The 27,156-nt window shown below is 38.5% G+C and overlaps 1 protein-coding gene, 1 long non-coding RNA gene and 1 pseudogene across 10 annotated transcripts in view; 1 reads left to right on the top strand and 2 right to left on the bottom strand.

Annotated features, from left to right (window-relative positions):
• The window catches only part of LOC106726298, a 29,450-nt gene extending 11,314 nt beyond the window's left edge, over nt 1-18,136 (top strand). The window contains exons 1-5 of one of the 3 annotated variants that reach the window (XR_001362346.1): nt 5,331-5,473; nt 5,843-5,937; nt 10,420-10,479; nt 16,663-16,796; nt 17,742-18,136. This is a non-coding gene — a long non-coding RNA (uncharacterized LOC106726298). Of the gene's footprint in view, nt 1-5,330; nt 5,474-5,842; nt 5,938-10,419; nt 10,480-16,662; nt 16,797-17,741 lie in introns of those variants that run through there. The other 2 variants (XR_001362348.1, XR_001362347.1) reach the window with 2 other exon arrangements.
• Nucleotides 1-27,156, bottom strand: part of RALGAPB (Ral GTPase activating protein, beta subunit (non-catalytic)) — an 82,140-nt gene that overhangs the window by 16,067 nt on the left and 38,917 nt on the right. For all 7 annotated transcript variants that reach the window (XM_014540604.1, XM_005867311.2, XM_005867310.2 and 4 more), the window contains 8 exons: nt 23,131-23,313; nt 21,696-21,847; nt 16,275-16,462; nt 13,914-14,020; nt 12,006-12,158; nt 9,245-9,454; nt 5,809-5,967; nt 2,181-2,346 (listed from right to left, as the gene is read on the bottom strand). In XM_014540604.1, the coding sequence (XP_014396090.1) occupies nt 2,181-2,346; nt 5,809-5,967; nt 9,245-9,454; nt 12,006-12,158; nt 13,914-14,020; nt 16,275-16,462; nt 21,696-21,847; nt 23,131-23,313 (1,318 nt within the window). The remainder of the gene's footprint in view (nt 1-2,180; nt 2,347-5,808; nt 5,968-9,244; nt 9,455-12,005; nt 12,159-13,913; nt 14,021-16,274; nt 16,463-21,695; nt 21,848-23,130; nt 23,314-27,156) is intronic.
• LOC102245824 lies at nt 25,251-26,429 on the bottom strand (annotated as a pseudogene).

The raw sequence follows: 27,156 nt of genomic DNA, 5'->3' as shown, positions 1-27,156 counted from the left end.
ATGAACACAATTAAAATGTCCTATCAGTAGTACATAAAAGACCAACAACCTGAAAAAAGTTGGGAAGAAATGAATAAGCAGTTCTCAGGAAAAAAAATAAAAACACGCTAAAAGATGCTAAAAACAATCATACTTTAAAATAGAAAAGTTCTCACCTAACAGATTGAAAGATATCTAATGTTGGTGAGGATGTGACAAACAGAAAATTTAGACCAGAGTAGCAGACTATTTCTGTAAGGATCAGAGAGTAACTGTAGGCCATGACTACTCAAGTCTGCTATTGTATCAAAGACAATACATAAACAAGTGTTTTGTGCCCTAACTGGTTTAGCTCAGTGGATAGAGCGTCAGCCTGTGGACTTAAGGGTCCCAGGTTCGATTCCGATCAAGGGCACATGCCTGGGTTGCGGTTGCGGGCTTGATCCTCTGTGGGGGACGTGCAGGAGGCAGCCAATCAATGATTCTCTCTCATCATTGATATTTCTATCTCTCTTTCCCTCTCCCTTCCTCTCTGAAATTAATAAAGATATATTTAAAAATAAAAAATAAAAATAAACAAGTGTTCTGTAAGTTATTTAAAATTCTAATAAAACTTTATTTACAAAAACGGACATGGGCTGTAGTTTGCTGACTCCTGGTTTAGACGCTGGGAAGGCATTTTGTACCTACTGCAGTGGATACTATGTTTACTGCTTCAATACCCACCCCACCCTCCCCTACTCTGTGTAGCAGGTGTGAACTGTGGGCAGGATTGTCTCTTCACTACCAGTTCTACCTTGTCTATAGCTCTCTTCTGAGGGTCATTCCATCTCTCCTGCCATAGCAATAGATTGGGTTGGTCCAATCCCTAAGTATCTCAGGATTTGGGAATAGAGAAGTTCAACTAATCTCTTCTATTCAGGCTAATGTGGTATGTGAATGTAGAGCCTGGAATTGCCTTTTTGCACTATGAGAGAAACCAGGCTGGGAACAAAGCCAACACTTGGAGGGCTGAGCTAAAAGAAAATTGAAGAGAAATAGAACAAGAGTGCTGATCAAGTGACAACAAAATTGTACAGTAATCTGCAGCTTTCAGTTACATGAGGCAATAGATGACCATTAAAATCTAGGCCAGTATGGGTCATGTTTTCTGTTACTTGCAACCATAAGCATCTAACTGATATATTTATCAAATTGAAAAATATGCATATCCTTTATCAATTCTAATTATGGGAATTTAGTCTATAAATATACTCAAGTTCATAAGAATATGTGGGAATTAAAATTACAGTATATCCTCAAATAATCTGATTCAAATTTGGTTGAAATTAGAAAAAAATTGCAGATCACAAGTCACAGTGGTATTCAATGGAAATCTTGAGAAACTATGATCATGTTAAAGAAGAACCTGATTATTCAAAGCATTGGACACAAGCATTACCCACTGCAAAGAGATAACATTAACTTTCCAGTGACTGCAGAAGCCCTCAGAACAAAGAACATCAGCCAGGTGGGGCAAAGGTCTTAAGTTTAAATTTAAACTTGCTCTGGTACTTGTTATCCTCATTACAGTTCTTCAGGAGGATTTGTAGAGATGGGACTGTGAATCTCTCAGAGATAGTCAGCTGTTTAAGTTTTTTGCTTTTTAATTTCCCTATTGTAGAAAATATTAAGATGTCCCCTTCCGTCCCTTAAATTACAAAGGTTTTTATATAATGTCCCAAGAATGTAACCTTTAATGATAGCCACTAAGTCTCTAAATCACACCTGTTAATAGAAAACTGTACTTATTAGGCAAAATACATTTGTTAGGAAACTGTGTTATTTGCTATAGATAATCTAAATTTATTATAATACTGTTACAGAAAATGAAATTTGTTTATTCACACTATAAAAAAGAAATTATGTTTGTGATCATTATATCAATTAACTCTATATTTATATACTAGTATAACATTTATTTATGCACAAAAATGTCTGGTAAAATATACAAACTATTATTAAGTGACCTCCTGTGAAGACTAGGATTAGGGGAAGGAGATTTTCCTTTATATATCTCTGCTTATTAGTTTTAAAAATAAGACTACAAACTCATAGTAAAGGTGGGGCAGGGAGGAAGGGGACATCTGCAATACTTTCAGAAATAATAAAAAAAAAGAGTAACAAAACAAGAAAAAAACAAAGAGCTTAATGAGTTTTACCTTGTTCTGGTCTTTCGCCATCATCACAACTGTTTATAGACCAACTGGTAGAAACATGCCCAGTCCAACCAGGATGTCTGCCCACATCTACTGACCAGCCAAGGGAGAGCAAAAATTCTAGGAAATGTGGCTGAACATTTCTGGAAGACTCCACATTCTTTAAAATCTGAAATACATATCATTCATCAGCTATAATAAAGGAAACAAGAGCATATCAAAATGAATCTTTATAAAAATCAGTTCGTTTGGAAGTATTTGACAAATAAAGTCTAAGTTCAGAATAAACTTGGCAATATACAACTGCAGTTAAAAAAATGCATGCTTTTGAGGTAGATTTGAGTTCAAATCCTTGCTGGGCCTTGGGCAAATTTCTTAACCTCACTGTGTCAGATTTTTCATCTATACCATGGGGATAATAATGATGACTGTGAAGATTAAGTGAGATAAAGCAAGTAAAGCCCTTAGCTTCCCCCCTCTCCCACCCCAGCAAAACACTTATTGAACCACACTTGTTTATTAAAAGTAAACAAAAAACACTTTGTCCCTGCCTTCACAGAGATTACTGGTTAGTGAAAAACATTACCTTTGTATGTGATCATTTAATTATAAATCTTGACAAATGCTATCAAAAATACAAATCTATTAAAAACTCAATAAAGGTTAGGTATAATAAAAGAGCATAAAAACATCCGTCTCTTAGTCCAAAGAAGAGCATGAAGTCATTCCAGAAAAAAATGAAGGACTAGAAGGTTCTCTCTTCTTCATTAAGTACCAAATTTAATAACTGGACTTTTTACTGGTCCACAAAAGAAAAGCCCCTAATTCTGAAACAGTGGTACTCACAGGAGTGAGTTTGCCCTCCAGGGGCCACTTGGCAATGTCGGGAGACATTTTTATTATCTCAACTGGTGGGGAGCTATTGGTATCTAGTGAGTAGAGGCCAAAGATGCTGCTAATTCCTATTTACAGGACAGATGCCTTAAGAAAGAATTCTCTTGCCCAAAATAGCAATAGTTATGCTGTTGAAAACCTTACACTAAAGAGAGGAAATGTGACATCCTCTACAAATTAAATGGGAGGTGGGGGAAGACAGAGGGAATGTACCAAAATCACCTGTGGAAATTCTTAAACCTAAGATTCTCTTAGCCCACTCCAGACCTTCTACATCAGAATCAGCAGGGGTAGTATCCTGGAATTTCTATTTTTAAAAGTCCTCCTGCCCTGAGATTGATGCAGCCAGTCCACATACCACTGATATAGTTCATACAATGCTAATCTATGTTAAGATCGTCAGGGGGGCCTGAAAAAAATCAAAATATGGGGTGTTACATTTATTTCTCAATCCACTGGGTATCACTGCCAGGCCATCTTCTGTCAAACACATGATCTCTTAAACACTTTTTAGTAATGTAACTATTTTGTTTACTCCTATCCCTTCATATATTCTTATAAGTGCCAGGAAACTGATTTGACAGCCAGTTCCAGTTTTCTTCCAATTAAAATTTGTATTCATAAGTGAAACTTTTAAATAAATAATTTCTGAAAATTGAGTCAAGATGCAGTAAGTGAATAAAATTCAACCTGAAGGCCACTGGCTGGCAGCCAGAAATTATTCTAAACCTACCCTGTGGCTAGGTCTCAGCCATTATAAAAGAGGCCTCAGAAAATCTTCATTGTTTCATAGTAGCCCTCACTCCCATGACAGCTAAGAAAACTAAAATAGTTTGAATTACCTTAAGGGTTTGAGTCTTCTTGTACAAGTAGGAGAAAAATAGTCCTATTATTCTCATACAAACCACGCATTAGACTTCCTTCCAAACAGATCCCCAATCCCTGCAATTAACCCAATTCTACTGAGGTTCTTCCAAAAAACTTGAGTCCAACAGTCTTATTCCTGGCTACCACAAGCCTACATTCTCCCAAGAACCAAGCATATTAAACTCTCAATGAATTTTGTAAAGACAGAGTTCTCTTTTACCTCCAGAGCCTTTATATATGCTATTACTTGGTTAGTGACAACCTGCTTCTACTTTTTATCTACTGCCAATGCATATTTCAAATACCAGTTTAAATGTCTTTTCCTCCAAGGACGACTTCTTGAAACCAGGTTAGGTGTTCCTGTTATGGAGCCTATAACATATTCCTATTAGCACACTTTTCTATGATTGTTCATTTAATCATCTGTCTTTCCCATTAAACAGCAGTTCTAGAAGGACAGAAACCTTGTAGAGCTGGTTCACACCTATAACCCTGGTACCTAACTGATTGCAAACTCTTTTAAAAATATATATATTTCTTTATTGACTTCAGAGAGGAAGGGAGAAGGAGAGAGAGATAGAAACATCTATGATGAGAGATAATCATTGATTGGCTGCCTGCTGCACACCCCCCACTGGGGAACGAGCCTACAACCCAGGCATGTGCCCTTGGCCGGAATCGAACCTGGGACCCTTCAGTCCGGAGGCTGATGCTCTATCCACTGAGCCAAGCCGGCCAGGGCGCAAACTCTTAATACTTATAGAATCAATTACATGAAATGAGAACTTTCTCATAAATCAATCTCCTTTTCTAGTAGGGCTCCAATACCCCCCACTGGGGAACGAGCCTACAACCCAGGCATGTGCCCTTGGCCGGAATCGAACCTGGGACCCTTCAGTCCGGAGGCTGATGCTCTATCCACTGAGCCAAGCCGGCCAGGGCGCAAACTCTTAATACTTATAGAATCAATTACATGAAATGAGAACTTTCTCATAAATCAATCTCCTTTTCTAGTAGGGCTCCAATAATTTGAAATAGTGCTAACAGTATAAATGTTTTGTGACTTTGTAAGTTTCTTAAGGTGTTCTCAATTTGATTAGCTAATGGTCTTACAATTACAGTAAAATTCCAAGATCTTATAGTCACAGTGCCCTACACATCTGTATACTGTTATTTTACAAATCTTCCTTTGGCCCTTTCCTAGTCACACTTGGTAAGCCTGCCTATTCCATGTTTCCACTATGCATTTCCAACAGACACTTCAAATCTCTTGCCGTCCACTGTTTTTCATTCTCACCTATCTTACAGTTTTCTTCACTCTTCTCCTACTCACTTTGTTACACGTATACAACCATGTTTTACTTAGTCTTCTGTTTTTATCCGCTATTTCAGGTGTTATTTTCCCCACTGCACACTATGCATAACTCAACTGAAATTATTTGCTTCTGAGATTACCTGGAAGATGAGCTCCTTTGGAGGAAAGACTGTTAATTATGCCTATACTCTGGCATGTTAAGCCACAGGGAAGATGTTCAGTAAATATACGTTGTGTTGTTTTACTCTAAAGCAATCAGGCCTAGATTTAGCTTTTTGTGGCTAACCTTTTGTATTTTAGTTTCTTTTGTCTTATGAATCTGAATTTCTTAAGAGGAAGAAAGACATGCTATATAGCTTGGCTCTAAATTAATTCATTGAGAGTCAAGGCTTGGGACTCCAAGCACCATAGTTTTCATTAATTCAGTCTCTGAACTGGTTCACAAGTCTTTAAGCATCAAATATAACTCATCTCCTACTACGGATAAGCACAAGCCATGTACAATTTTTTATATTCACAACCATACAAATTATCCCTCAAGTTCAGAAATCTTACCTCCTGGTTTGTTTTCTGACCTGGTTTCATATAGAAAATAAAAACTGTGTCGAAAGGACGACAGGGCAAGAGATCCAGATATCCAATGTCATCAAAAAATCCAGGTATTGTGGAGTCGAGTGCAATAAGGTGAGGAGGTAGACGACTATTTGCAGGTTCCTACCACCAAAGGAAGAAAGAAATTATTTCCTCTTTTCACTACTCTGATTATAAAAGCAATACTTGTTCATGGTTTAATAAATAGTAAATATAAACTTACAAAGTGGCAGGAATAAGCACACCATAATCTTAAACTAAAGAAACAATAGAACATTCTTGTGTACTTCCTTCCAGTTCTTGCATTTGCCTTTTTTTTGTTAAAGATAATTGAGATCATATGCATTTAATTTTGGATCCTATTTTCTCTATAACATATCATACTTTCTAGAAAACTTTTCAATGTACTTTTTTAAAAATCATTCATTGCTAGTGGAAATGCAAAATGGTAGTCACTTTGGAAGACAGTTGGCAGATTCTTGTAAAGCTAAACATAGTCATACCATACAACAGAGCAATTGCACACCTTGGTATTTATCCAACTGAATTAAAAACTTGTATCTAACAAAAACTTAAACACAAATGTCTATTACATAACATTTCTAGCAAGGGCTTGGGCAGCACCCTATAACCAAAGACATTGATTATTCACACTAAGTGAAATAAGTAAAGACTACAAATAGCGTCATGTCAATAGAGGCCAGATTTTGCCACTAACTGAATTTGCTACAAATGTACAAACAAACTTCTGGTTCTGAGTTTTTACTTTGAAATCATGAATAAGAAATTGTGGAGCTGTAGCATACTGTAATACAGCTTGTAGGGCAAAGCCTCCAAATTCTTTTCCTTTTAAGTAAGCTATTTCATTAGTTTGTTCTCCTGGATGACCTTCTAATCCAGGAGCATCATATGCACATCTTATATCTCTTAACTTTTAAAATTTTTCCTCTAGGTCCTGTGAAGTTTGTTAGGGTAACTTTTGTCAATATCAACAGCTGTAAATTAGGTATTTTTACACTGTATTTTTAAAAATATATATTTTATTGATTTTTTACAGAGAGGAAGGGAGAGGGATAGAGAGTTAGAAACATCGATGAGAGAGAAACATCGATCAGCTGCTTCCTGCACACCTCCTACTGGGGATGTGCCTGCAACCAAGGTACATGCCCTTGACCGAAATCGAACCCAGGACCCTTCAGTCCGAAGGCCTATCCACTAAGCCAAACCGGTCAGGGCTACACTGTATTTTTAACCAGACATTATAGCTATAGTAATTAAATTTTGTACTTGTTTGTGTGGTGCTCTTAATTCTCTCATTTAACCATTTTATTGATTCTCTTATGATTGTCTAATTAAACGCCATGTTACCTATGACCTGTCTTCTTTCAATAGTTTTTACCCCTTAGTTTAATATTTCATTGACTTTCCTGGTTTTGATGTAACTATATCTATGTAAGAGGTTACTATTGGGAGAACTTTCCTATACATTTTTTTTTTACAACTTTCTATTAATCTACAATTATTTTCTTTCTTTATTTTAACTGACTTTAGAGAGAGGAAGGGAGAGGGAGAGAAATAGATTTGTTGTTTCACTTACTTCTGCATTAACTGGTTGATTCTTGTATGTGCCCTGACCGGGGATCAAACCCGCAACCTTGTTGTATTGGGACGATACTCTAACCGACTGAGCTACCCGGCCAGGGCAATCTATAATTACTTTAAATTTTAAAAATTTCATTGACTAAATAATATAGCAGTCAAGGTCGATACTCTTTGCCTCTGATTTTAACAAGGGGTACTTCAAGTTTCTCATGAGCTACAAGTTAGAGAGATCTACATTACTAGTTCTATTTAATTTTTTGTTTGTATTTTTAAATCAGAATGAATACTATTCTATTAAATACTGACTTACTGTTTTAATGACTAATCTACTAATACAATTAAATTATTCTCTTAATTAACTTTACTAGTATTTCCCAATAACTAACTCTCCTTAAGTTCCTAGAATAAATCTTACTTGGTTGTGGAAGGTAATTTGCTTGACATGCTATTAAATTCAGTTTGACTAGCATTCTCCTTCATATACATATTTTTGTATATAGATTCATAAGACTGGTTTATAGCTTTTTTGTATGTGTGCTGTCAGGTTTAAGTGATTAGAAATACCCTGAGGTTCATACAATAAACCAGGAAACTTTCTTTTTCCTATGTTCTGACACAGATGACAAAGCATGAACATTATTTTTTTGAAAGCTTAAAAATTTTAACTAAAACAGATAACATGAATGGAAAATTACAATCTCAGGGACAGTGCTATTAGGACTCCTCTCATCTCCCTTCAGTCCACAGGATGTGACAATTTTCTCCTAGTATATTTTTATTACTGCTTTGACTCTGTTCAGTTTTCTTCATTAGGAATATCACTAATTATTTGTAGGATGTATCTTTGTTCCTTGCCTTCCATATTTGCCATTGTATTTTTCATTGTTTCCTGCCACTGTATTTCTCATTATTTCCTCTCTTCTCCTTTCTTCTGCATTTTAAAAGTTTTTATGCTCATACTCCCCATCACCAATTCACTTTTCTACAACAATAAAACATTTTCCATCTACATGCTGAAATCCAAAATCAGACACAAAGTTCTCCCTGCTTTCCTAAAAATGTTAAATGGCCTTTAACCAAGTAGTTGCTAGGGAGTAAGGGCAAGGGACAAGTTGTGCAATAAGCAACTTCTTGCTTGACAACATTCAGTTGTGCTTTTTAAAACAAAGTGGTCTTGGTACAGCAAACCCCAAATCCTCCACAGGCAGGCGGATTTCACATTTTAAAAATATTCTGTTTCCACATCTGTAAAATAGGACAGCATCACTTCCCTTGTAAAATTGTTTTAATTAAGAATGGCAATATTTACTTTACAGGCTGACTTACATTATGCAAAATACTTACTACATGAAGCATCTTAACATGACCATAGTGAGATGGATACTTTTGTTACCCCCATTTTGTAAAAGAGGAGCTAAGACTCAGAGAAGTCAGGCAATTTGCCCAAGACCACATAGTTGGCAAGTAGTGCTGCCAGGACACAAACCTACACAGTCTGATCTTAGAAAATGCACAACATAAGCAGTGCTTGGCTCACAAATATTTGTTCCTTTTTAAAAGTGCAGCATCAACTGCAGCCCATCCTTTCAGTAATAAATTTTACTAGGGAAAGATTTTTAAGATTCTTTTTCTAATTATCTGTAGGTGTCATTTATGTGTGATATGGGCCCTACATTATCCTGAAAAATTCAGAGCTAGATGTATTAAATTCTTTCTATTCTCATAAAAATGTTTTAGCTATCAATAGCTAAATGCTAGTTTACAAATATATTTACTCATAAAAGTTTAGGAAAATTACCTTCAATGCTTCTAAGGACAAAAATCCAAAGTGTGAAAGGAAAAGGCGTGCTGTTTGGAATTCCTGGGCAGGAGGTGGGGGCTTACAATCCGTAACTGGATCAGGAAAACTTCTCTTCTTCAATTCTTCCTCGCTTTGTTGTTCAAGGTGTATTTCATAAGCAATCTGCTGGGCCATTCCATTCCTTAATTTTTCATGTCTCTCTTCTAACTGAAAGAAGCCAAATATTTAATCTTTTGAAACTATTATAAAAGAAATAGGATCATTCTTAATTCTAAAATGAAAATAAAGCTACAAGCAACAAAGTAAGTAAAGATAATTTTCAGAGATCAACACTGAGTTTCAATTCAATACAGTGTATGCAACCAGGCAAACATGTTTCAAGGTTAAAACAAATACCAAAAAAACTCCCCTATAGTCTCAAGAATTGCTTCTCCATCTTCACCCTTTAAATGAAAGCACTGTCTCTGCTTCCCTTCAAGAAAAGGGGCAGAGTTGTTACTCTCATCCCTCTTCCAGACCACTGTCTATCTTCATTTTGTAGTGACCCCCCCCACATGTTTTGAAGTCTTTATCCATATGGATTACTCCACTAATTACTCTGAACTTCCCCTGACCCTTCCGATTCCCTTCCAATCAATTCTACTTTAAAATTCACCTTCTTTGGTGAGCAATGATCCTTCTAACAACCTGGCTTATACAGGGTGGGGGGAAAAAACAGGTTTACAGTTGTTCATATGGAAAATAATACAATAATTAATAAATAATAATACAAGAATAAAGTGTTTTACATACAACTGTAAACCTACTTTTGCCCCACTCTGCATTTCTACAATCTGCTCAATCCTTATAACTTTTGGCCCTCTATAAAGCACACTTTTGTATCTCAGATGTGCTTAACTTTCAAGAGTTATAATTCTGAAATTCCCTTCTCCAATCATAAGCCCCCTTTCCTGCTACCACACTTTCACTTTCCATCACTAGGAAGTATCCAACCCATCCCTGTATTTTCCCAGGCCATTAGCATCCTCTGGCTTCATCTACTTCCCAAACAATTCTAAACCCCCAAATATGTTAATACCCTTTCTTAAGCATAGAAATGGCTGTTGTTCCTTATTTTCCCATATTCTCATTCCTGTTAATCTCCACACCAAATTTTTTGCTTATGCCTCCAGATCCTAAGGACTTTTGAATGCCTCCAAATCCTAAGGACTTTTGAAGTTACTTACAACACAGTAAGTAACGTCACTACAAACAATGCTACTTAACCTTACCTGGGCTGCCTGGCAATTTTAAGAGCCATCTTTGATTCCCTATTTCACTGCTAAGAACTAAGATTAAAGTTTACATAAACTCCTTAAATTTTCCTCCTTTCTACCTCTAAATGTCTCTGAACCTTTACCTACTCTCTCCTTTTCTCCTGTCTTACCAGAAGTATCCCCTGTCTGGATACAATAATATAGACTCTTGACCCTACTACCTCCAGGGCCTTACTCTATTAATCATTTCCCTAGCCCATCTTATAGTGTTAGCAGACACAGACTTCCTCCACTGGTTCCTTCTTGTTGACCACTAAGCATGTTCATTTTCTTCTTATCCTTGAATTTTTTTAAAAAAGAAAAGAAGCACTAGCCAGTTTTGCTCAGTGGATAGAGCGTCGGCCTTGCAGACTGAAGGGTCCCGGGTTCAATTCCGGTCAAGGGCACATGCTTGGGTTGCAGACTTGATCCCCAGTGGGGGGAGTGCAGGAGGCAGCCAATCAATGATCCCCCCTCTCTCTCTCTCCCTTCCTCTCTGAAATCAGTAAAAATATATTTGAAAAAAAAGAAAAAGAAAAAACCTAGCCTTGCCTTTCCTTACTAGGCTTTATCCACTCTGTATCCTTCCCTTTACTGCTAACAGTATGGATTATATTCACTGCCTCTCATTAAACTTTCACTCCACAGCTCCTTATACTCTGTTGCCAACTTTAATACTCCTTTGAACCTATTCTCAAAGGGCAGGTACAATTTCATGCCAAAATCCTGGGGCCTCTTCTTAGTGCTCCTTCTCCCTTATCTCCCTAGCACTTGATAAGGTAGGCAGCCTCCATTTCTGCCCTTCTAGTCTCTCATGCCCTGACACACCTCTATCCCCAACTTCTTAAAATTCTTCTCCTTTGAACGAAAATATCAATTACTTAATCTAATTACTTATCTGAATTAATCTAAAGCCAAATACATTTTTCCTGTCTTCCCAAACCTGTCTTCTTCCTAATGCCCAGATTTCTATAAATGGTACCAATACCTTCAATTATAACACAACTAAAACTCAAGCTCAAAAATCTAAAGTTCTTTGGCTCTTTTCCTTCCCTCATCAAGACAGCTTGGACCTACCTCTACAATACATTCCAATGTTTTAACTTCCACTACCAGTGAGGTAGTCCTTCCTTTCTCCTGCCTGGATTGTCATAATAGTCTCTGAATTGGTCTCCTTTCTCCAAATGTCCTCCACTAGAGTCTGATCATGTCACCACACAACTGAAACCTGCCATGGACCAGCCTATGCAGCCCAGTGACCTCTCTCTAAGAGACACCAGTTCTGTTCAGTCAGCCACAATCTATACTTGTCTTACTATATAACCTCCTGGATGACAGAGATCCAAATCATCTTATGAATTGCCTCTAGTAACACTAAAAAAAGGCAGTGTCTTAAGCCTGGAAGTTGTTTAAGAATGTTTATAGTCATTCTCTTAACAACAGCTGACAATAATTCATCTTACTTCTTCAGTGACGATTTCATGCAAGTCTGGAATGCTCAGATCTGCTTTCACAAAAGGAATCTTATCTACTTCTTCAGGAAATGGTCGATGTTTCACAGTATATTTAAATCCAACATTATTTTTAGGAACTGGACGAGGTTCAGGCACAAAAAGCTGTTAAAATAAAACAAATAACATTATGTTTATTACATTTGGTGTCATCTATAATGACATGCATTTCCCTGGTCTCTTAGATGCCTATGTTTCTCTAGGATCACATAACACAAGAACTCAGTAAGAATCTGCAATTACCTTTGATAAATAGCCTGTGTACTGGTGTACTCTATTATATATTTGTAAGATTGTTCATCAAATTATTATAGATTTTGTGACTGATAAATGGGTTGTGGACCTATATTTCCCAGGCCTGAATCTCCTATGTTCAGTTGGAAAGCCAGTGGGTGAGGCATTTCAGAGCTTAAGGCTCAAACTTTCTTCTTCCCCAAGACTTCTCAAATCATTCCATAGAATAAAGTACAATTTAGGTCCACTGGGCATCACTACTCAGGGAGTTCAATTAGAATCTTAGTATGGCTTAACTGAAAGAGTATGGGCACCAAATCTAGGTCTTCATGGGTTTAAATCCCTACTTTTAACATATACAAGCTGTGAGACTTCTGTTTTTATATCTAAAAAAAATGTTGTAAAGATTAAATAAAAATGTATTTGGCACATATTAAACCATCAACAAATTTCAGGTCCTTTCCTAATCTCCTTTCTTCTCAGTCTTCAATGCTTAAGTACTACTGACAGAATGTGAGCCTCATGATGTTGCATGTGCTCCTCTCAGAGAGATGAACACATCTCACCCAACAGAGACATATAAGATATTAAATGGTTTTAGACACATACTCTAATTGCCCTTAAATGCTAGTGAAATTTTATTAAGTCATGTTTTAAACAATTTTTAGTAACATAAGTAAAAACTTACAATGTGCAGTATAAAAAATGACTCACATTCTATTTAAGTGTTATTGTGTACAGAAAGGAAAAAAAGACTGGGAGGAAATCCACTAAAATATTAAAGTGGCTATATACTTCTAAAGAGGACACAGGTGATTTAAAATTTCTTCATTATCTGAACTTTCCAATTCTTTTCTCCCATGAGCAAATTTTATTCACAAAATTACAAGTGTTATAAAGAAAATAAACTGCACCCTAGCTGGTTTGGTCAGTAGATAGAACGGACTGAAGGGTCCCAAGTTCGATTCCGGTCAAAGGCACATGCCTGGGTTGCGGGCTCGATCCCCAGTAGGGGCTGTGCAGGAGGCAGCTGATCAATGATCCTCTCTCATCATTGATGTTTCTCTCTCTCCCTCTCTGAAATCAATAAAAATATATTAAAAAAAACAAAACTGTGCCACTTGAAAATAAGATTTCATTCAATTATACAGCATATTAAGAAAATTATAGAGCACATTACCAATTATATGGGAATAAATCATTTGAAACAAGTCCTGTTACCAGGGAGATCAAAGGTCTAGCCAAACTCTTTTCATATATGGCGTGCACCTGAGTTTTATTATATTTATTTAACATTGCCCAGGGGGAAAAAAGGACAATTGTTCAGAATGGTAGTTCTTAATTATAAGTGGATACCAGAAACACCTGGAAAGCTTTTTAAAAATACATCTGCCTTGAAGATGTCTTTAAAGAGTAATTAGTGAATCTAAAAGTCTAGGCTCCTAAGATCATTTAAATATAAAGCCCCTGACTGAGACCCTGGTTAGGATAAAAAATATTTATTTTTTTCTGTGACTTTTGTGGGAACTTTTTAACCTTTAAATCATAGTGTGCACACATGCACATGCACACATACATATCCACACACTCACGCCTAGTCACTTCCCTGTAACTTCTGATGGATACCTTCTGATTTGCTTTTGCTCCTCTGGGTAAAAGGCAAAGCTGTTGTGCCCATGCAAGTCTTCCAGACATTCCCCGAACCAGCACAGTGACGGAGGGAAAAAAATCATCTAGAATAAAAAGATGTAAAAGGTTTTATTTCAGACAATCATTTAAAATACACCTGTTATCAACTGCAGAGCTTCTAATAAAGCCCAACACAGTGTTTCCCAAACTTTCATCCTTTGTGTACCACCTCTGTGGTTTCTCATATCCATGTAGTCTTATTTTATATGAACCACTTTCTTTCCTTTTTTTTTTAACTTAAATTTATTTTCAAAGGAAATTGTATATCTCTACTTTAAATAGAAAACCATAATTTTGGTGTGCTAATTATGTATTTTTTAACACATTTAAAAATACATAAAATACTAACTTCATCTCACATACCTCCAATGGTACACATACACATTTTTGAGAAACACTGTCCTGGCCAATATTTTTAACTTCCAATGTTGGGAATAACCCAAGTGCAGGAAGACAGACTAGACTGGTTGCTTGCAGTGCTGCTACATTCACCCATGTCTTTGTGTACCACTGTCCACTGAAGGCAGGCACTGTTCCATCCCACTGCAAGTTCAGGGGCAGGAAAAGGTAGGTAAAGAACTCAGGATGGACTTCCTGAGTAACCCAGATCCTTCTTCTTATTTCCTTTCTTAGTCTCCAGTGGGGGAGTCAAAGTTGTTCACAATTCTCTCTCATTTCCTCTATTAGCTATTACAATAAACTATTAAGATATCTTTGTAAATCTGTAAATCCTAATTGTTTTTTTTATTTTTGGTAGACTTCTGATGAAATGTAAATGTAAAAAAATCTGGAAAAGGCCAGGACACCCAGAGGGGATACTGGGATTTTACAGACTCCTCAGCAGGCTGTTTAGGAGTAGAAGGAATCATAAAATTAGGGAGAAGATAGGGAATAAGACTCAAGCAAACCCTAGGTCTGGGATAGAGAAGGAAGAGAGAAGACTTGGGACCAGCACTTCTGGAGTTGGGCAATTATTAAAAGCCCCATTTATTCCATATTAAAATCTCTGTATCTTACCACAACACAATGGGAACCTATGATGATATTCATTTACCCCTGAACTTCGGGGAAATGTCTAATTTTTCATTTTTATGGATTTATGAGATCCTACTTATATATTCTCTCAAGAATTTGCATGGGACTCTAAGACCCGTTCACCTTTGCGAAGGTAAGAAGGCAAATCTTTAAGTGAGAAAACCCTATCACTGAGGGGCAATGATAACAAAGGGACGGTATGAGGTTCAGAAAATTTGGATTCTAGTTCTAGTCATACTTCTCAAGTGGACAAGCCTCAGTTTCTTCACCTGTAAATAAGGGAACTGTACACTAGGTGATTCCCTGGGTCCCTGTATGCCCACAGATTCTGTAACCTTCACTTTCTTTCGCCTTTCTAGCAATAAGAGTCTGAGAACATGCTTCCTTTATATACTGGCTTTACATACATCAGGAAAAAAATGTATTTTCAGTAGTCTTGCTTATAGTGGTAATCACATACTTTGAGATGGTTTATATTTAGGGGAGGAAGAAGAGGAAAACAGTGAATGTTGTGTCCATAGAAAATCACTGAAGGGTTTTCAGGGCACTGGCATGGTCAGATCTGTATTTGAGGATGAATACAATGGTAGCAGCAAGAAGGATGGAGATAAGGGTAACAAATTTCGGAATTGGAAGGAGAGTGTATCAGACCAGACAGGAAACCACAGCAATGATCTAGGTAAGAAATAATAAGGCCCTGCATTTGAATATACTGGGAGAGCAGTTTAATATGGAATAGATGGGGCCTTTAATAATTGCCCAACTCCAGAAGAGAAAAGAAAAGAGTCACTGGGTAGGTAGAAATCAATTATATAAGGGAATAACAGAAAAAAACAGGCAAGACAAAGATGACTCCTCAAATTTCCACCTCTAAGGGTGAGACCAGTGACTGAAATAGAACACTGTGGAGTGGGGCAGGATCCAAAGTTCAAGAAGAAAGGAAAAGTAATAATGATTTTTAAACATAGTAAAAAAACAACAACAGAAAATGGCCCACTAAAATAAACATTTATAAAACTATAGAGGTCTTTTCTGATATTCCAGATACACATTAAGGGCCTCTAAAAGATTCTATATAATATGTATATTCCATTTTCTGACCTTCCGTTTTTCATTCGCTATTATCTCACAGCTAGACATCTTTCTGACAAATTCACAGTTGCTTAGAATTTGCATTCTTTCCTTCCCTGAAGGAAATAGCTTGCTCGTACTGATGAATATGATGATATAGCTGTGGAGAAAGCCCAAAGTGCTGAAACTTACTCTGTTCATTTCCAAGAGGCTGCTCCAGCATTGCCAGGATGACACTGTTATCCAGGACAAAGTACCGGAAGCTATGCTTGTTTATGGTTGGCAGCCTGGAGTATTTAATCAAAGTGGTCTCATTCACCAAACTACAAGGAGAGGCAGGACCACTGGGTGAAGGAAATGCACCAAGCAACTGCATAATACTATGGAGAATACAAAAGATAACAGTTAATTCCCACAGTAAAATCTTAAGTTTACCTCATGTGTCAATGTGTCCTTCTGCACTTTTGATTTTAATCGACCCGGCCATGCTTCCACTTTGCAGGTCAGATTTACTCCCTGTGGTGGATGCCTTGATGTGTCGTCCAGATTGCCCCCTCCACTGAAAGATTCACTCCCCTAGTTGCAGGAAGATGGTGGCCACAACTTTCAGCTGATCTCTTTCCAAGAGGTGCCCTGGGCCAACAAGAACCACCTCACCTAAGATCACAGCTACCTCCTGGGCCAGTCCATACCCAACGAATGGCTGATGCAGGGGTATAAAGTTTCAGTCCTCTTGCCCCAATTTCAGAAAACTCTGAAGTGCCAACTCAGTTCCAGATCTCTTTGTTGTGACTGCTCACAGTTTAGTTCTTCCCTATGAGGGAGTGAAGGAATATTGCTTCCTTCTCTCCTTCATAGGGGTTGATCCTGAGAGCACTTTCCAATAAACTTTTTTGCAAGCAAATTTCTCTCTCGGAGTTTGCTACCCAGGGAACCTAATCAACCACACTTCCAAAGCACCAAAAGATAAAGATACATTAAAAACTTTTGTGTGTTCCATCTTTCAAAATTATGCTAGCTAAAGCATTCTAGAGCTAGAAAAGGATAAACCAAACCCACTCAAATTTTCAGATGAGGAAACTCAGGCTCAGAAGAGATAAGTGATCATTTAAAAGACCAGAGTAGATATTGTCCTCATTTTCCAGGTAAGAAACTTGATGCATTAATAGTTACACTTTGCAAAACTGCTATAATTATCAAATGAGAAAATATATAAGAACTGATTTGGACATTGGAATTCAACTGATCAAGCCTTAACATTCAGATATGTTTATATTCATAGAGATTTTTGCATACATTCAACAAATAACATACATAACACTTCACACATTATTTTATTTAGTTACCATAGCAATCCTATGAGATAGATAGCACTATTATTCCCATTTTATAATGAAGAAATTGAAGCACAGAGAGAATGTATCTTGTAATGAAAACATAAGATTTTATCTTGTGGTCCTAATATTATTACCTGACCTTTCATATGTAACTCATTTGGAAAGGTAATATTCCCCAACACCACTTTTATCATCTCAATCCTCACCTTGAGTAGCATCTCCCTTTCTCTTTAATTCTAATGCTTGAACTCAAACATTTCTGATAATGAAAGGCAACATTGCTCAATATATTTTTTCCTTCTATTCTCTCTCTTCCTAAGAGGAGGACTATCTAAGAATTTCAAGGACCAGGAAAGTTTCATGATGGATCAAGCCTAAGGATTTGTGAATAATAGGTGACATACCAGTAATGGGAACATGTGGCTTTGGTTTTCTAAAAACGGGAAGATGGCTGTCACAAAGCATATGAATCATGTGAGCTTGCTTGTGTTCTATGCAAGGTTCTAAGACATTATCAAATAGGTTGCTCACCAGGGAATAGGTCACTAAGATCAAATCTCACCAGTCTAACCACATTTTCTCTTCTTGATGGTGACTAAACTGGAAAGGCAGAGAATTACCTTGAAATCAAGACATGTGAGTATTTGAGTGTATCATGATAAACCTACAGATAAGATTTTAAAATACCTGTGAACCTGAAGGAAAATTTCCTATGATGTGCTTTGTGAGTTTACCTTTCCTTCAATATTTTTATCAGTGCCTTTGATTAGGACACACAAGGTAGGCTCATTAAATCTGTAGTTGACCAAAAGTTGAGCTGCAGAGTTAATATACCAAAGCTGGCTGCCGAAACCGGTTTGGCTCGGTGGATAGAGCACCGGCCTGCGGACTGAAAGGTCCCGGGTTCGATTCCGGTCAAGGGCATGTACCTGGGTTGCAGGCACATCCCCAGTGGGAGATGTGCAGGAGGCAGCTGATCGATGTTTCTCTCTCATCGATGTTTCTAACTCTCTATCTCTCTCCCTTCCTCTCTGTAAAAAAATCAATAAAATATATTTAAAAAATATATATATTTCAAAGCTGGGATCCAAAAAAAATCTTAAAGGACTAAAATAAATAAATAAATAAATAAATAAATAAAGCAAACCTTACAGGAAAAAAATTTCAGGTTTAAATATAAAGTTCTGCCCTAGCCGGTTTTGCTCAGTGGATAGAGCGTCAGCCTGCGGACTGAAGGGTCCCAGGTTCGATTCTGGTCAAGGGCATGTACCTTGGTAGCAGGCACACCTCCAGTGCGGGGGGAGGGGGTGTGTGTGCAGGAGGCAGCTGATACGATGTTTCTCTCTCATCGATGTTTCTAACTCTCTATCCCTCTCCCTTCCTCTCTGTAAAAAATCAATAAAATATATTTAAAATAAATAAATAAAATAAAGTTCTGTACATTACATCCAAATGCCCTCCAACAGATGAAAGACTCAAAAGATTTTGCAGAATTAATGCAAATCAATAGGTTACCAAAAATCCAATGTAGTCTTCAAGTACATTTAAATGAAAATATATTTTACAGAGTCTAAAATATCAGTCCACATCTAGCATATTATACTCAGCAAATGATCTTTAAGAGGTGCATAGTCAAAGCTACGCCATTAAGAGGAGAATGACCAGGATGACAAAGGTACTTGGTTCCCCTGTCATATAAAAAATAGTTGAAAGTACTGGCAGAAATGAACCAGAGAACAAACATTGTCTTTCAGACATACTGTTTAGAAAAAAAATTTGAATCAGAACCAATGAGTAGGAGTTAAAGTGGGAGAGATTTCAGTTCAATGTAAACATCAGGTTTTTAACAATTAAAATGAAATGGGTAACCTTGGGGGTCAGATATCCCAGAATCAGAAGCTAAATAACAAGTCTGTCTTAAAGTGACTTAAGCGGAGGGGCTGCTGAAATGACTTCCAAGAGCCCTAATTCTGGATTTATATTAGTACACCAAGGGGAAAAACCCAAGCAGGCAATCTATACTCCATCATTATCAACTGTGTGCTCAGCACTGTGCATGGTGTGAAGAACAAACTTGGCCTCTACCCAGGTTGAGAAGAACACTGGCATGTATCAGACATAACCAGGTATGAGAATTCCATGCTCTACAGTAGGGTCAGACTGAATGAGCATCCAGGTACAGAAAAGAGTCATCATGCAGAAGCAGAACAACCAAAGAAGGTCCCATGGAGGTAGCTAGATTTGAGGTGAGCACTGAACAATGGAAGACGTGGCCTAGAGAAGAGGGAAGTCCTGAAAACCAGGGGTCGTATATAGACAGGTATGAGTATGCCCTGTTCACGGCCATGAGTGGCTTTCATGGCAAAACGGATGTGCTGTGAAAGATCAGACAGTTCAAGTGGGGGAAGAATAAGGAGGCCCTTGAAAACCAGACCACAGCATTCACAGAATATTCTGTTTTCTATCACTCAAGCAGCAGAATAAGAAGTTCAGCAATAGAATGCAAAATGAACTAGAAAGGTAGAAGACTGAAAACAGGAAAATCAGGCAAGAAGAAAGGGTCTCGGCCAAGATGCTATCTGAGGTTAGAGGAAATGGAGGAAACACTTTCGAAAGTAAAGTTTATTAGACTCAGTCACTAGCTTCATATGGGGAATGACATATAAATAAAAAAAGCCAAAGTTCTGTGTGCATAACTGGAAAACAGCAGTGATACGGACATAAAGCTATAATTGTAAAGGAACAGAGAAATTTGGTTTTGGACATATTTCATGATGATAGGACTATTCAAAGCACTCTTCAAGATTGGATAAGTTGCCAGTAGAGACAAGACTAGATCCGGGAGTCGCATCCCAGGGCTCTCTTCTTTTATAATGCTTTTAAATCTATTTCTATTAGTACACCAAGGGGAAAAAACCGTCCAGGCAATCTCAACTGTGGTCTTCTCTCTGAACGTTTATTATTTCTAGTACTCATTCATATTTTTCTGATTTTCTAGCTATTAGCCAAACCTTCACAAAGTCACTAAGAGCCAGCATTAGCATAGTAACAGGACTAAACTAAAGCCAGTACACTTTTAAAACTACTGAATGACCTAAGCCCATGAGAAACAGAAAAAAATCCAACTTTATTGTATGTATCCTAAGTTATCAACACACCACTGAACTCCAAAGATTCTGAAATCTTGGTAAGGGCTGATTTATGTACATATCTTCAAGCAGTCTTACCTACCACATTACTAAGCCCAAGATAAGCCAACCCAGACTGACATGACATTGCTCCTTCCTGCTTTTTTATTGGTCTGGGTCTTCATCTACATTTATCCTGTGGTAAGCACCATCTTTCCACCTGTACTGATTCAACCTAATCTTCTCCACTTACCTCTTCCTCACAGTTCATAAATGTGCCTAAATTGCCTTCTTTACATCCTTCTACTTTCATCACTTATCAGCCAAACACAAAGTCTTTCAACTCTTTCTGTTACTTTTTACCAACCTATCTCCATTCCTTCACTACTAAAATACTGAACAGGAATCTTCTCTTGCTGACTTACCCAACCTGGAGTCTGGCTTATAGCTCAAACATTACTCATCCTCTAAAAGTTAGGTCCAATGTCATTTTCCCCAGGAATCTTATTTCGATTTGCCCTTATCTGGAAGTATTCATTTCCTCCTTCCAACTCCCCAGCATTTTATTTGTACTTCCTTCTCTTTGAGCACTTATTGTCCATGTAATAGTACAGCTAATTGTGTTTATATTTTACCTTCCCTAGTGGATAAGAAGCTCTATGAGGATGGTAAATCTGATTTTTCATTGTGATCCTATTACCAGTTCATAAGAGGAAGTTCCTAAAACTTGGATGAATGAACCTTTAATATAGTATAATATAAATGGTGTAACAGAGAATACAGACCACTGAGCTAGAAAGCAAGAGACCTGACAGTGTGACCCAGACAGATCCTGTCTCTGGATGCAGGCATCAAGTCAGGATGTGGAATTAGGCTCTCCAAAATCCTTTCCAACTCTAACATGGTATGACCTGAATTAATGTCAATCAACATAAAAAAAGGACCTCAACTCTCAGGCCCAAGTCCCTGGTTTCTTTCCGTCAAAAAAAAAAAAAAAGACATTTTCTTCCCTAGTTTATTTCTGTAGAAAAGGTATCCTAAAGGGGTTGCACCACTTAATGCTAAAAAACTGAGGAGGAGAAAAAACAAGGATTACAGCTAACCCCAACAAATTTCTAGGCATATTCCCTATGCAGTCACTTTCATACCATGTTAGGGTGGCTTCAGCAGCATCCTTTACCCTCATAGAAGCAGGGTTTGGCTCCTTATCTCCTTTGTACTTGACCTCTTGCTCACTGCTCTTGGACTTACTTCCCGAAATACCCAGTTCCACAATCTCCAGTACTTCCTTAAGACAGTCCTAGAAGCAGGAAAGGCGAATCAGTTTTTATAATACACCTATCTTATAAGACAAGGAAACACATCAAATGTTAATAGTGGTTGTGTTCTGGTAGTGGGGCTCTAGTTTCTTTCTCATTTTCTTTAATAGGTATATATAAATTTCATAATAATAAACTCCCCCCAATTTTTTTAAAGAAATAAATTTGAGTGTTCAGAGAGTTAGATAATAAGTAATGATAAATTCAATTCAATTTTATTAGTCATAGTTCTTACAAAACTACCTCAGATTATAAATCATGAAAGCCCAAATGAAAGAAATGTAACTGTAATCTATTAAACCTGGATGGTTTAAAACATGCTAGGTTATCCAAAGGGAAGTTCATCAATTATTGACAGTTTTAAGCAATTTCTGGTATCATAACTTTAGAAGCCTTAATGAAAATGACTAAGATTTAATAAAAAGAATTATTTTTTAAACTGCATAAGGCTCTAAATAAATATCCACTATGCTTGATATCTCTTCTTTTATTTTCACTGTGAATTCACTCTGCCTGCCTCCCCATAAAAAAAAGTATTACATAGAATAATGGCAGAGAAAGCAGCCTAGATATCTGTGCCCCCACAAAAGCAGGGAAACATGCGTGAAATGAAATTTTTAGATACAAGCAACCTTTGCAGACCAGCCTTGCTTTAGGTTGGTCGCCTGGCTATCAATTGCCTTTCTTGGTTTGGTAATGGGTTACCAAAGTGCCTTCTGGCCATCTCAAAGCTATCACCCTTTTAAGAAAGAACATTCCCACCCTAGCCAGTTTGGCTCAGTGGTAGAGCATTGGCCCATGGACTGAAGGGTCTCGGGTTCAATTCTGGTCAAGGGCAGGTACCTCAATTGCAGGCTTGATCCCGGCTCTGGTCGGGGCATGTGTGGGAGGCAACCTAACGATGTGTCTCTCTCACATTGATGTTTCTGTCTCTCTGTCTCTCCCCCTCCCTTCCACTCTCTCCAAAAATCAATGGAAAAATATCCTCAGGTGAGGATTAACAAAAAAAGAAAGAAGAACTCAAATAAATGAGTCAAGTCCTCTTCTTTTAATAGAACTTCTCTATGGGTTCATTTGCAACCAAATATAAGTATGACAGTTTTTGAATTGTGCTCAAAAGGATAAGTGTTCTATTGAAATATAACAAGTACATTCAGTTTAAAGTATGCAATATAGTACTTACATTTATATATTCTCTTTTAAAAGATATTTTCCCAACATACATTTTATTTCTATTTATTGTTTTAAGATGTAGTAAACTAACCTTTTCATCAAGCATGTCAGGATGCTCTGTCAGCCAGACACAGAGACATTGAAAAGCTGCCACTATCATGGAGTGCAGGTCCCGGGAGTGATGAGGAGCTGGCCGACTACACTGGTACACAATGTAGCTGCAGACAGAACTGATGGCTCGTTTCCGGTCTCCGGAATCAACCATCACCTTCACCTGAGCATATTCATATGGGGAACACAGTTAGCCAGGAACCATTATACCAATTTTAAAGCATCTGCACTGAGGCCTGGCCTTTCTGAGAATGTAACACACCACAGGAAACCTTGCTTCTAAAACATTATTTATATAGGAAATCAGACTATTCATAGGTATTATAATACTCTATATAAAAACAGAGGGCATTTTTCAAATCTTAAAGTAGTATCTCATTTTAGTATATTTTTTCATGCCCTAAAACCTAAACTCATAGGATGCATCTACTCACCATTGCCAGAGATCAAAAGAATAGCTGGCAATAGAACATGTACACATTTTTTGAGCCCCCCAACCCAATCCCACAATGATGTTATGGGGCTATAAAGTTCTATGGGCAGCTGCCCAGAGGTATAATCAACATACAGTAAACTAGACATATTTAAAGTGTACACTTTAATAAATTTTGGCATAAGTATATATGTGAACTATCACCACAATCAAGATAGTGGATATATCCATCACCCCCAAAATCTCATGTAGCTTGTAATCCTTCCTCCAACTCCCTTTATCCTCCTCCCTAGATTACTGATGATCTGCTGTCACTATAGGTTAACTAGCATAATTATTTTGAGATTTATCCACAATTTTGGGTATGTGTATCAAATGCTCATTCCTTTTTATTTCTGAGTAGTATTCTACTGTACGGCTATTGCACAATTAATCCAGTCACCCACTGACTGACATTTGGGTTGTTTCCGGATTCTGGGTATCTATAATAATAAAAGCACAATATGCTAATTAGACCAGACATCCTTCCAGACCACTTTCTGGACAAAGCTGGGGCTGCAAGAGAAGCCTGGGTCCCAGGTGCCTGCCGTTGGCCAGAGGGAAGCCCCGGTCCTGGGTGCCATAGGGAAGCTGGTGCCAGCAGCCGGGGGAAGGAAGGCCTACTCTTGCATGAATTTTGTGCATCGGGCCTCTAGTCCTATATAATAAAAGGCCAATATGCAAATCGACTGAACAGCAGAACAACCGGTCACTATGATATGTACTGACCACCAGGGGGCAGACACTCAACACAGGAGCTGCTCCCAGGTGGTCAGTGTGCTCCCACAGGGGGAGCGCCGCTCAGCCAGAAGCCCTGAGCTGGGCTCACAGGCTGGCAAGCACAGCAGCAATGATGGGAGCCTCTTCCACCTCTAAGGCAGCGCTAAGGAGCAGCGAGCCTGGCTTCTGGCTGGTGAGCGCAGCGGCGGTGGCAGGAGCCTCTCCTGACTCTGCTCCAGGTGGGTGGTAAGGAGTGAGGGGTCCCAGACTATGAGAGCCCCAGATTGTGAGAGCGATGTCTGACTGCCAGCTTACGCACAATCCCCAGGGATAGGGCCTAAGCCAGCAGGCGGACATCCCCCAAGGGCTCCCAGACTGCGAGAAGGCGCAGGCCGAGCTGAGGGACCCGCCCCCCCCCGTGCCCCCTGAGTGCACGAATATCGTGCACCAGGCCTCTAGTTACAAATAAAGTTGCTATGAACATTCATGTACAAGTCTTTGTATGGATATATGCTCCTAGTAGTGGAGTGATTGGGTCATATGATAGATGTATGTTTAACTTTTTAAGGAACTGCCAAGCTGTTTTCTAAAATGGCTGTCCCATTTAACATTCCCTTCAACAGTATTGGAAATTCCAGTTCCTTCACGTCCTCACCTACATTTGGTATGGTCAGTCTTTTCAATTTTAGCCATCCTAATAGGTATGGAGTGGTAACTCATAGTGTTTTAATTGCATTTTCCTAATAACTAGTGATATTGAGCATCTTTTCATGTGCTTATTTGCAATATGTATATTTTCTTTGGTAAAGTGTCTGCTCAAATCTTTTCCCCATTTTTTAATTGGGTTGTTTGTTGTATTAATGAGGGGTTTTGTTGTTATTATTGTTTTGTCTTTTTAAAAGATGTTATTAAAGGTCTTTACAAAGCAAGAACCAGACTATCCAGATCCAGCTGCTAAGAAGAACCTGTTGTGCAGCAGGAACTGGCTAGAGCATGGCAGGTAGCTCTGGCTTCCTAACCTTATGTCCTGAGATAGATAGTGGATAGCATCTCATCTTTAGGGTCTACAATGTTCATGTGGTTAGACAGGGACTTAGGGCCAATCTTATCATTTGGGTCCCAGGATAGCATGATCTTCACTTTGATGCCCAGCACACCTATCTGAGCACATATGGCACATGGTGGTACTGATATAGCTAACAGGGTCCCCACTGTAGATCATCAGACCATCCATAAACTTCATGGATCCAGCCCCTGTCTTTGGAGTTTCCCTGACACCAGGACCTTGTAGCCCTTGGCCCCACTCTCCATGATGAACTGCAGTACCCCACAGCAGGCTCTCAACACAGCAACCCCTCCTGGAAGTTTGTAATGCAGAGACTCTGTGCAATGGCACACAGACCTCTAATGGCTACCTCAACTTCAGAAAACTCTACAACAAAGCCCTCAGGGAAACTAAACTTCTAAACTACATCGGTCAATTCCTGGACCCACTGGTCCTTCTCACAAAGAACATTCTGCATCTCAGAGGCCAAGGCAATGATTTCTATGCTGGTTGATAGAAGTCAGATCTCAATTCCAGGGTAGCACCTTCAGCAAGCCTCTAAGTGAGAACTCATTCAGTTTAGCTCTGAAAATGCCATCAACAACAAATTTTCTCTTCTTGGAAATTTGCACCACTATATTGCTATCATGCACCCAAAAGCAAAGGCTATTACTGAGTTTTGAGAGTTCTTTATTAATCTGGATATAAGTCCCTCATTGGATATATTTTGTAAAGATTTTCTCCCAATCTGTGTTTTGTCATCTCATTCTCTTAAGAGTATTTTTTGAAGAACAGTAGTTCATAACTTTGGTGAAGTCAAATTTAATAGTTTGCTTTTCTATGGTGCAATATGTAAGAAATCTTTGTATAACCTAAATCTTCATTAAATAACAAAGATTTTCTCCCATTCTAGCAGTTTTATAGTTTAGGTTTTCTATTTAGGGCTACAATCCATTTTGAGTTAATTTCTGTACATAGTGCAAGGTATGAACCAGTTCTTTTTTTATATATGAACTAGAGGCCCGGTGCACAGATTTGTGCACCAGTGGGTTCCCTCAGCCTAGCCCACTTCATAAAACTTCATCTGTTTTATGTCTATATACAGTTATATATCTACAGATCTATAATTATCCTAAATTATCCTAAATGGCCTGATCCCCTCTCACAATCCAGGACCCCTCGGGGGATGTCAGGGAGCCGGTTTCAGCCCGATCCCCGCAGGCCAGGCCCAGGAACCCCACCAGTACATGAATCTGTGCACCGGGCCTCTAGTATGCATGTAAGATCTTTGGTTAATCTCTTCCCACCCTCCACTCTCCCTCCTCCCTTCTGAGATTCATCAGTCTGTTCCATGTTTCCATGCCTGTGCTTTGAGCATCTGCCCCCTAGTGGTCATTGCGCATCATAGCTACCAGATGGTCAGCCGGTCACTTAGACTTTTATATATATAGACTGGTGGCCCGGTGCACGAAATTCGTGCATGGAGTGGGAGGGTTCCCTCAGCCCAGCCTGCACCCTCTCCAATCGGACATCCCTCTCGCAATCTGGGACCACTGGCTCCTAACCACTCACCTGCCTGCCTGCCTGCCTTATCACCCCTAACTGCCTCTTCCTGATTGCCCCTAACCCCTCTGCCTATCTGCCTGATCACCCCTAACCTCTCTGTCTGCCTGCCTGATCGCCCCTAACTGCCTCTGCCTGCTGGCCTGATCTCGCCCCCAACTGCCTCAGCCTGCCTGATCACCCCTAACTGCCCTCCCCTGCATGCC

This window comes from Myotis brandtii, unplaced genomic scaffold (genome assembly GCF_000412655.1).
Source record: "Myotis brandtii unplaced genomic scaffold, ASM41265v1 scaffold248, whole genome shotgun sequence".
NCBI classification, from domain to species: domain Eukaryota; kingdom Metazoa; phylum Chordata; class Mammalia; order Chiroptera; family Vespertilionidae; genus Myotis; species Myotis brandtii.
This window is presented reverse-complemented; position numbering and strand designations above follow the sequence as displayed.